Source organism: Marmota marmota, unplaced genomic scaffold (genome assembly GCF_001458135.2).
Source record: "Marmota marmota marmota unplaced genomic scaffold, marMar, whole genome shotgun sequence".
Classification (NCBI taxonomy): domain Eukaryota; kingdom Metazoa; phylum Chordata; class Mammalia; order Rodentia; family Sciuridae; genus Marmota; species Marmota marmota.
Window position 1 is genome coordinate 5104921 of NW_026000082.1, and position 11478 is coordinate 5116398.

General features: G+C 33.6%; 1 protein-coding gene across 5 annotated transcripts in view; it reads left to right on the forward strand.

The window, feature by feature from the left end:
* Positions 1–11478, forward strand: part of Tm2d1 (TM2 domain containing 1) — a 42233-nt gene that overhangs the window by 20950 nt on the left and 9805 nt on the right. For 2 of the 5 annotated variants that reach the window (XR_007351970.1, XM_015484924.1), the window contains exon 5: positions 5565–5638. Coding sequence is in view for 4 of the 5 variants with exons in the window: in XM_015484924.1 (XP_015340410.1) it covers positions 5565–5638 (74 nt within the window). In the remaining variant the exon portion in view is untranslated. Of the gene's footprint in view, positions 1–2564; positions 2620–5564; positions 5639–6957; positions 11454–11478 lie in introns of those variants that run through there. The other 3 variants (XM_048815267.1, XM_048815266.1, XM_048815268.1) reach the window with 3 other exon arrangements.

Genomic DNA, 11478 nt, shown 5'->3' on the forward strand with positions numbered 1-11478 from the left:
CCCTCATTGTTATACAAAATTACATATAAGAGGTTGTGAGGGGAATGGGAAAATAAACAAGGAGAAATATGAATTACAGTGGATGGGGTAGAGAGAGAAGATGGGAGGGGAGGGAGGGGGGATGGTAGAGGATAGGAAAGGTAGCAGAATACAACAGTTACTAATAGGGCATTATGTAAAAATGTGGATGTGTAACTGATGTGATTCTGCAATCTGTATTTGGGGTAAAATTGGGAGTTCATAACCAACTTGAATCTAATGTATGAAATATGATATGTCAAGAGCTTTATAATGTTTTGAACAACCAATAAAAAAAAATTAAAAAAAAAAAAAAAAAACAATTAAAAATTGTGTATATTTAAGGTGACAATAAGGATTTGTTTTCTTTTTTAAAAAAACTTTTTGTGCTACGGGGAATTGAAACCAGGGGTTCTTTACCACTGAGCTGTATCCCTTGACCTTTTTATTATTTATTTGGAACAGGGACTTGCTAAGCTGCTTAATCTGGCCTCGAAATTGTAATCATCCTGCCTCAACCTCTTGAATTGATGGGGTTACAGGCATGTGCCACTGCACTGGCAAGGATTTGTTTTAGCAGTGCTAGGGATCAAACTCAGGGCCTTGTACATGCTAGACAAGTGATGTTCAACTGAGGTATACTCCCAGCCCCAACAATATATTTGTATAAGTATGCCTTATGTAGTTCTTTTTTGTGGTGCTGGGGATTGAACCCAGGGCCTCAAGTGTGCTAGGCAAGTTCTCTACCACTGAGCTACAACTCCAGCCTCCCCCTACCCTACCCTGCTCTTTTTTCAGTTTGTGTACTGAGTATACAAAATCTTTCCCCTTACATGATGTATATAGATAAAGAAATGTCACATGGTAATGCATAAATATATATACTTTCTTTGTATCAAAAAAATTAATCTCTCATAGCAAATTTTAGGTATATATTACATTATTATTAACTGTATTTAGCATATAGTATTATAGATACTTAGAAGTTCATCCATCTTTGTGGGGGGGCACCTGAGTTGGAGCTGAGCACGCCTCCTCAGCCTTGAGTAATGGGGGTATTGAACTGGCATTTCATGCAGTGCAAAGCAAGTAGATCTTACCTTCGCTTGGCAAGGAAGTGCAGCGCTAGGATTGGGCATCACCCATGGGACTGGGCTACACCCCCTTTTGTTGTAACACAATCCCTTGACTTATTTGGTGGAATATTCTATCAGTGTCTTTCCTCTAATAAATACAGGGGTTTGGGGTACTTTCTTTCTCTCTTGCCTCCCTTGTTCCTCTTGCCCTCCAACGTGGGAACTGAGATCTCAGAGCTGTGCCTGATCCCCACAAAAGATATTTCTGTGTTTGTGTAGTCTTTTTGTTGCCAGCCCAATTCATGCTGAGTGACCCTGACTCTATCACCTGCGGGACGTGGGCGGTACATCTTGTAGTTGAAAGTTGATTCTTCCTGGCCAGCATCTCTCTATTCCCACTCCACAACCTTGTCAACCATCATTCTGCCCTGTTTCTCTAAGTTCATCTATTTTAGATACTACATTAAGTATTCTCATCAAATATTTGTTTTTATGTGGCTATCTTGTGTCACTTAGCATAAAGTCCTCCAAGTTCATCTTCATAATTACAGATGGAAAGATTTCCTCCTTTTGAAAGGTTGAGTCCACTGTATATGTATTCTGAAATATTTATAAACCATATGTCTGAGAAGGGACCATATAAAGAACTTCTACAACTCAATAGCAGAAAAACAAATAACCTGATTTAAAAATGGGCCACCGACTTGAATTGATATCTTGCCAAAGAAGACAAACAGATGTCCCATAGGTATATGATAAGGTGTTGAGCATCACTAATCATTATTCTTACACTTCTTAGATCATCTATTAAAAAGAAATGATAACAAATGTTAGTAAGGATGTGGAGAAAAGGGAATCCTTGTATAGTGTTGGGGAATGTAAATTGATATACCCATTATTTAAGACAATATGAAAAAACCTTCCAAAATTAAAAATAGGACCACCATATGATCCAGCAATCCCATTTCTGGGTTTGTGTTCAAAGGAAATGAAGTCAGTGACTTGATAAGATATTTGCATTCCCGTGTTTTTTATATCATTATTCATAATAATGTCCATTAATGAATGACTAGAATTTTATTAGAATAAATACTGTAAATCATGATAGTGTGAAATTTCCTAAGTAATTTAGTTTTAAGTGTGATGTATCAGAATTAAATGAGGAACTTGTTGTGGGAGATGAACTTTCTTGCAAGATATAAAAATTTATTTAAGAAAATTAAAAAAAAATATTTAGGGCTGTAGTTTGGTTCTTTTCTGTGACTTTATGTAGAGCTTTATTTCCTTTAATTGATTTATTCCTCAGTATTTGCTTTAGCTGGAAGCCTTTTTTCACCATGAAGCCTTATTTTTCTAATAGTATTATTTGTGTTTTTAACTCTATGTTAACATCTGTGGTTTTTAAAAAATATGCAGTAACTGGCATATTTTGCCCATCTGCAACATTAAAAGATTATGGATTCTTAATAGGTGTTTTGGAAGCAATAAAAGAAAAGACTCTTCATAGAGATATTGAATTTAAAATGTAAGTATTTTTTTATTATGAAAATAACAAGGTGTGTTTTAAAACTCAAATCTTAAACATCTTTGGCTATTATTCCTGCTTCCGTTTTTAAAAAAAAAAAGTATATATTTTTTAGTTGTAGATGGACACAATTTTTTCTTTCTTTCTTTCCTTTCTTTCTTTTGCTGAGGATTGAACCCAGTGCCTCACAAGGCAAATGCTCTACCACTGAGCTACAACCTCAGCCCCTCCTGTGTCAGTTTTACAGAAATATTTACAGAATTAAAAACTTGGGACTTAATGGGTTAATTTTGAAACTACAAGTTTGAACTGGTATGTAATAACCACTGATACTAGGACAAATAAAATGATTTATGGGTTAAACTTTTATTCTAAGATTTGAAAGCTCTCTTTTATAGATGTATACACAAAAAGGATAAGAATACCTAGTTATCAAATCATTGTAAAACACTTGTGATTTGATAGTCAGCAACCTCAATGTGAAATAATCTGCATTTTTAAAACAGTCACAGAGAGAGAGAGAGAGCCAGGCATGATGACTCAAGCCTCTAATCCCAGCTACTCAGGAAGCTGAAGCAGGATTGTGATTTGGAGGCCAGTCTTGGCAATTTAACAAGACCTTTTTTCAAGCCTGAAAGACTGGAAATGTAGCTCAGTGGTAAAGTGCCCTTTGGTGTCATCCCTAGTACTGTAAACATTAAAAAAAAGAAGAAAAAAAAAAAGAAATAATAATAATAAAAGAAAAACAAAACTGTTGCAGACAGAATAGTATTTGCAAGACCCAACTTCTAAAGCAAAAAATTATCACAGATTTTTTTGTGAATATCAAGTTAATTTCTGGAAGTTCTGGGGATTGAACCCAGGGCCTTATATCATTAAGCAAATGCTATACTACTGAGCTGTATCCCCAGCTATCTTATCTTTTTACTTTATACCTAAATAAATCTTATTACTAAATTTCCATTTTTATTTTAATTTTAAATTTTTATTTATTTAATGTTATAAAAATTAACTTTATAATCCTTAAATAGATAATGTAGTAATTACTTTTCGAATGTTTCAAAATAACATTTTTTAAAAATTTATTTCTTCTCTGGTACATTAAAAAATAACAACTGTACATATTAATGGAGCAACATATACTGCTGGATACAGTATATGTGTGCTGCACCCACCTTTAATCCCAGCAGCTCAGGAGGCTGAGGCAGGAGGATTGCAGATTCAGGGCCAGCCAAGGCAATTTAGTGAGAACCTGCCTTAAAATAAATAAATAAAATGAATGGAGTAATAAGGGATATTTCCAAATTTGTGTTTTTAAAATACATAACTTAAGTTATAAATAAAACTATATTTATGTATAACTAAAAGCATAGTTAGATATAAACTAAGTATACTTGTAGCCTGATATAGCAGCAGCACATACCTATAGTCTGGCTTGGAAAGCTAAGGCAGGAAGATCGCAATATAGAGGCCAGTCTGGCAATCTGGCAAGACCATATCTCAAAATAAAAAGATAACTCAAAATGTTGTGTAGATAATAAATGTTTTGAAGAAAACAAAGTGAAATTTTCTATAATATTTATTTATTTATTTGTTTGTTTGTTTATTTATTGGTATGGGGGTTTGAACTCAGGGGCACTTGACACCAAGCCTCATTCCCAGCCCTATTTTGTATTGTATTTAAAGACAGGGTCTCACTGAGTTGCTTAGTGCCTTACTTTTTGCTGAGGCTGGCTTTGAACTTGTGATCTTCCTGCCTCAGCCTTCCCAGCTGCTGGAATTACAGGTGTGCGCCACTGAGCCCAGCTTCTATAATATTTTTAATAGTTGTTAAATTATTTGTAACTTGTTAGCCAGTACTTATAACATTATGCTACAGTGTGTCTTATACTAAGAAGATGGGAAAATCAACTCATGTACCTATGCATTTCAATCTTTTTGTGTGTGTGTGTGTTTCCAGGTTGTATGCGAGGGTTGATCTTTTTTTACACTTAGTTTTAGCTGTTACCTATTTTTAGTTGATATTTGCAACTTCCTTTTCACAAAGAGTTGTTTTTTCATGCCATTTTAAAATCTCAACTGTGATGCCTTGTAAGAAATTCAAATACTGAAGAAGGATCACTTATCTCCTAGTAATCATCATGTTTTGGGGTTATATCCCCATATATATCCTACAGTCAGTCAATGCTCTTTTATCACCTATTTTAGTATCCTAATTCTTGGATTAGGACCAAGGACCAATGGTATATATAAAGTACTTAGTGTGGGACTATTGATTTTGACTAGTACTAGTAAACAGAAAATGCTTAGGGAAAAAAGTATAGGATAAATTAGAGGTAATTGGATACTAATAAAATTGTGCAATTTTAAATGATTAGTGTTGCTTTCTGATTTTTGTGTGTGTGTGTTTGTGTGTGTGTGTGTGTTTATGAGAGAGATATATGACAATTTATATATTTGAACTTTCTTTCCTCACTTTTTTTTTTTTTTTGTATTGAGGATAGAACCTATGGTCTTGTGCATGCTTTGCAAGTACTCTGCCATTGAGATAAGTCCCCAATCGCTATATATTTGAACTTTCTATTCTAAATGTATAGCAAAATTTGGATCACTGATGTGTTAAGTCTAAGTAAGTCAGTGAGGATTTTAGGACTAAAAGATTTAAAAATTTATTTCCTTAGGTATTTTCCCTTGAGAAGTTTTGCAAGATTACATTGAGTTTTTCTTACTAATGTTTATTTGTTAATAAAGCAAAAATAAATTATTTTGTGACTTTTCTGTATATGAGAATCCATTAAATATTTTTAGATGATGTGATTTTTTAAAAATATTGATTTTATTATAATACTACAAAGAGCTTATAGTCAGGGCTTATTAGAAAAATGGAAAAGTTCACTAATATTTGTAAGACTTTTTAGATTGTAAATGACTATCTTCTTTTCTAGGTTTGTTAAAATTTTGCACTGTAGGATTTTGTGGAATTGGGAGCCTAATTGATTTCATTCTTATTTCGATGCAGGTAAGTTCATTTTAATCTGGAATGTAAACTTTTTTATATACAAAATTGAATTTGGTGGTCTTCTGGTATATTTTAAATTTAAAAGTAAGCAGATAGAATGTTTGTTTCAGTTTTTCATCAAATACTGGATTGTCATCATTTTTCAACTTATTGTTTTCCAAACTGTGGTTCTAAAGATAAGATATTCTTAAAAAAGGATTCCATATTCAAATGTGATTTGTAGATGTGAGTTCAACTGTTAAATAGTTTTCTTTATTGAATAACTTTTCAGAATGTTTATAATACAAATTGAGTCTTTTAGAGGGAGGGTATTGTGGTTATTTCTCAAACTTACTTTTTATTTTCATTTTCAGTAATGGGGATGGAGCCCAGGGATACTCTGAGCAACATTTCCAACCCTTTTTCTTTTTTATTTTGAAATAGGGTCTCACTGAGTTGTTGAGGCTGGCCTCAAGCTTACAATTCTCCTGCCTCAACTTCCAGAGTAGCTGGGATTACAAGCAGGTGCCACCATTTCTGGACATTTGGGCATAAAAAATATCTTTTAAGTGCTTAAAGAATAGCATCTCACAAACTGCCTGCTTCCCTCCCTAATTGAAGCAGGAGAAAGTGAGGCCAATACAGAGAAACAGAGATGAATATCAGGAGAGTTTGAAATATATCATTTGTTTGCATGGACTTGGTCTTCTTGAAGCTAGCCCCACTCCTAGACATTTTTAAAATATTTATTTATTTATTTTTTAGTTGTAGTTGAGCACAATGTATTTATTTATTTTTATGTGGTGCTGGGGATCGAACCCAGGGCCTCGCTCATACTAGGTGAGCGCTCTACTGCTGAGCCACAACCCCAGGTCCCCCTCCTAGACATTTTATGGAGCACTCATACAATCCTTTTGGGGGGGTAGGGCGAGGCATAGGCCAGTTAGTTGCAGCTTTTATAACACACAATGAGCAGAATATTAGTATAGAACACTTGTCTAGTGCAAAAGACAATTTTATTTCTGCTTTCATAATGTTTGTGTGTGTGTGTGTGTATATATATATATATATATCAGAGTCTCATCAATGTCCTGTTATGTTAATTGACAAGATGACTGGATCTGTCAGCTTCATGGGATATAGCTCAGCATACAAAGTCCTGGGTCCAATCCTTCGTACACATACACAAAAAAGGAGTTATAATTAACTCAAGAATTCTTAAATTAAGGGAAAAAGATGAATTTATCTTCAACAAGCATTTATGGAATACCTAATGTCTTTAGCAGGGGTATCAGTATACATTTAGTTCATCATCTGTTTTGCTCTGCTTTCTCTTCCAGTATTTCTATTCTTCAATTCTGTCTGCTTGATGTTACCATTACATGCTAAAAGAAAGTCAAGATCTAAGAGATTTTGGTACCATACTGTGAGGAGGAGGCAGCATATGGACCAATAAGATACCAGAATTAAACAAGGAAAATATTTGGTTTTAAAGTTGGAATTTTCCTGCCTTTGCTCATAAACATATGCCTAACCAAATATCCTGCCTTCTTTAACTGTGGGACAGGCAAGCAGGCGTGAAGAGGCTAAAGTACTTGTACACATATGCTTAGAAATGGGTTTCTCCTTTTAAATGAGGATCCAAGGAATTGAATGATTATTGGTATTCTTTTTTTTTTTTTTGGTGGTTCTGGGGACTGAACCCAGGGCATTGTGCATTCGAGGCAAGCACTCTACCAACTGATGGTACTAATGTTTATTTGTTAATAAAGCAAAAATAAATTATTGGGATTCTTCAAGTTAAGATATCCAGAATTATTGGGATTCTTCAAGTTAAGATATCCAGAATTCAAAGTGAATTGTATCCCAACCAGGCTAGGTTCTTTCTTTGGTGATATTATCTTTGCTTTGCAGCTTTAGTTATATCAAATTCTACAGCTGATTTGATCAGCTACTGTTTTCTGATTTACATATGTATACCTGAACTTTTCACAATAGGTAGGCTATTTTTTTAAAGAACTTCTGGGTCTAGGACTCTACAACATTGAGCTTCCTTTTTTGGCAGATGGTGGAAGGGTTTGCTGAGGATTGAACCCACTGGTGCTCTACCACTACATCCCTAGCCCTTTATTTTTCATTTTGAGGCAGGGTCTCACGTGCTGAGGCTGGCCTTGAACTTGAGATCCTCCTGCTTCAGCCTCCTGAGTCACTGGGATTACATGCATGGGCCACCATGCTGAGCTAAGAAATTATTGAAATAGAATTAGTGTTTGAATTTCTGCAGTTAATTTCTCTGAATAAAATATTTTAATACATTTGGCCACTTTAAACTGTTTCAGATTGGGGTAATAAAATCAATTTTCAAACATAACCAAGTAAGATGTGTAGCCTATTTATCTGTCATTTAATATACTCAAAGCAATGATGACTACATCAGTTTTATTAGAGTTTTTTTCAGCAAATCAAATAATTTTTACTTTAAATATCATCAACTATAATATTTATGTCCTGATTATATTTTTAAATTTCTTAATAGACCTTTTGTTTATTCTTCTTTCTCCATGCCTGTTTTTTTTTAACTTCTTTTTCTTTTGCCATTAAATATTATTTCCCAGTGAATAGGAGTGTTTTTCTATTGGACTATGATCTCAGAAATATATACGTGGATTTGGACCTATAAAAACATTGTTTCACAATCTTTATTACAAAAATATAGGAATACAGTTATTTCATGTTAGAACCAAAACAACATAAAGTATAATGCACAGCTGGTTGCAGTGTTACACACATGTAATCCCAGTGACTTGGGAGGCTGAAGCAGGAGGATTCCAAGTTTGAGGCCAGCCTCAGCAACTTATCAAGGCCTTCAGCAACTTAATGAGACCCTGTCTTGAATAAAAAAAATGAAAAGGGCTAGGGATGTGACTCAGTGGTAAAGTGCCCCTGGGTTCAATCCCTAGTACCAATAAAATAAGAAAATAAAATATTGCTACAGTAAAGAAGGTTTATATGTCGCTATGTTCACTGAAAATACTTTTTTTTTTTTCTTCTTGGTACCAAGGATTAAACCCAGGAGTGCTTAATGGCTGGGTCACATCCCCAGCCTTTTTTAGTTTTCATTTGAAATAGCATCTTGCTAGGTTGCTGAGGCTGGCCTCAAACTTTCAATCCTTCTGCCTCAGCCTCCTGAGTCTCTAGGATTGTAGGCCTGTACCAGCATGTCTAGCTCACATAGCCTTTATCTGTTAATAAAATTTGGAAGTTTTTATATTTTTATATTTGTATTATAAGGAAACAATATAAATCATGAATAAGATGAAATAGTAAATAGAATGCAGTCAACAAAAATGTAAATCAGTGATACCTAGAGTATACAATTTTTCAGCTGTAAGTAATTATATATAAATTATATATAGTTATTCTTAAGGTAGGTTTGTAGATTTAAAAACAGTCATTCTGTTGTATCTATGGATTTTTGCATATAATTATGTCCTGTATAAAGACATTTTGGCCAACTGAAATAAACCACATATATCATGGAGGTCCCATAAGATTGTAGTAGAGCTGAAAAATTCCTATCACCTAGTGACATCATAATTGTCCCTGACATTGTAGTGTGATGTATTATTGACATGTTTGCTGATGCTCATGGAAACGAACCTGTTTTTAGTGGCAGTTATATAAAAATATAGCACAAACAGTTATATGCAATATATAATGTGTGATAATAAATGACTTCATTACTCGTCATTTAAGTGTTTATTATAGTATTATCATTATTTTAGAGTATACGTCCACTTATTTAAAAAAGTTTACTGTGAAATAGCATGCTGTATTATTTTAGCATCTGCCTCATCTTATGTTTACTGCATCAATAGGCTAGGTCAGGTGACTGGTATATACCTAGATTTGTGTAACTACACTCTGAAGTTTGCAAAATGATAAAATGGCCTGCTTATGCTTTTCTGGGAACATGTCATTATTAAGTGATGCATATATATATATGCACCATAAAGAATAGATTAGATGGTATAAGCTTTTTTATTATAAAAAATGGAATATTTTATTTATGCTTAAACCTCCTTTTTCACTCACATAGTCTAACATTTTAAATTATATGATCACTGATGTCTACTCTATCAAAGTTTTGTTAAGTAGAGGGAAGATAACCACAAATCAGGAAGATAAATATGCATAAGGGGGAAAATGAAAATATGTGTTGGGATGTAGAAAGTAGTTAGAAGAAAGTATGTTGTTTTTTGTTTATTTCAGTTTTTAAAAATTTTGTGTATCGTGGAAGAAATTATTTTCATTTTTATTCCTATTAATGTTACTCATTGTATTTTTTTAAAGGGCTCAACTGGATAAGGAGTAGTAATTCACATACTTTCCGAGACATTTATGAATTTTGTAAATAAATTTATCAGATTTGAAAAATGTATCTTATTGTTTTGGCACTTACTATATGCCACTCATTTTAGCACTGGCTTATATACTGCTTTGTATTATTACTCTTCTGAGCTTTTAAACACCAGGTTTGACTTTTCACACATTAATTTCTTGAGGAAAATTTCTTTAGTAGTATGCTAAACATATATGCCCTGAAATTTTTTTTTTTTTCTGATTTAAATGAATACAATCTATCTGTGAAAAAGTGTGGGTTTTGTGCCAAGTACTAGCAGTATGAAAAGCTAAAAATGGTACTTTTAAAAAAAAGTGAATGCTTTCCTTTAGGACCGTCTTAGAGCATTGGACTGCTATGACAAAATACCTTTAGATAGGTAAATTTATAAGCAACAGAAATTCATTGCTTAGAAATCTAGAGCCCAGGAAGCCTAAGATCAAAATGCCAGCAGATTTGGGTTTGGTATAGACACTGAGCTTTGTAGTTAAATTTTATATTAAACTAAGTGAAGAGAGTTTATGGTCTTGAATGGGTTGAGTCTGAAACAAGATCCCCAAAACATAAAACATGAAGGGGGGGCAGGAATCAATTAATTTGACTACTCAAAATCAAATTTGCATTAAGCAATTCTGTTTTTAAAGGCAATAGGCCAGGTTAAGTTTTTTTTTTTTTTTTTTCTTTTTCCTGTGGGACTGGGGATTGAACCCAGGGCCTTTTGTGCACTCTACCATTGAGCTTTATCTCCAGTCCTTAGACCAAGTTAAGTTCACAGATTAAGTAAAAACATACTAGCAAGAAGAATTGCTGTCCATAATATTCAAGTAATTTCTGCAAATCAATAAAATGATAGGGAGCCTCATAGTTAAATGAACATAATAAATAATTAGGCAATTCATAGCAAAGGATACCCACATAATTAATAAGTAAATCAAGAGATACTTCTTAGTATTTATCCAAAAAAGTTTCTTCCTGTTCACATTTGGACATGTATAATGATGTTTATTGTAGCATTCTTTGTAGTAGCAAGAAGTTGGAATCAATCTAGATGGGTTCACCAATAGGAGAATGGACGCATTCTCTGTAACATTAGAATAATCATAGCAGTACTTACCTAGATGTACCTGACAGTTACATGGAAATGTCTTAAAATCAGAACATAGTTTTAAACTATTCAGATAAGTTAAGTGTACTTTTCAAAGGACATCACATTTTTAAGCATAAGAGTATATCCAAGTCAAATGCCAAATTAATGAAATTCCCATTGTTTGTGTAGCTGCCTATGAGTAGTTCGGAGGAAGTTATTGGGAATGACATTGGGCATCAAGGATAAAGAATAGGGCTGGGGATATAGCTCAGTTGGTAGAGTGCTTGCCTTGCATGCACAAGGCCCTGGGTTTAATCTCTAGCACCACGTACACACACACACACACACACACAAAAAAAAAAAAAAAAAAAA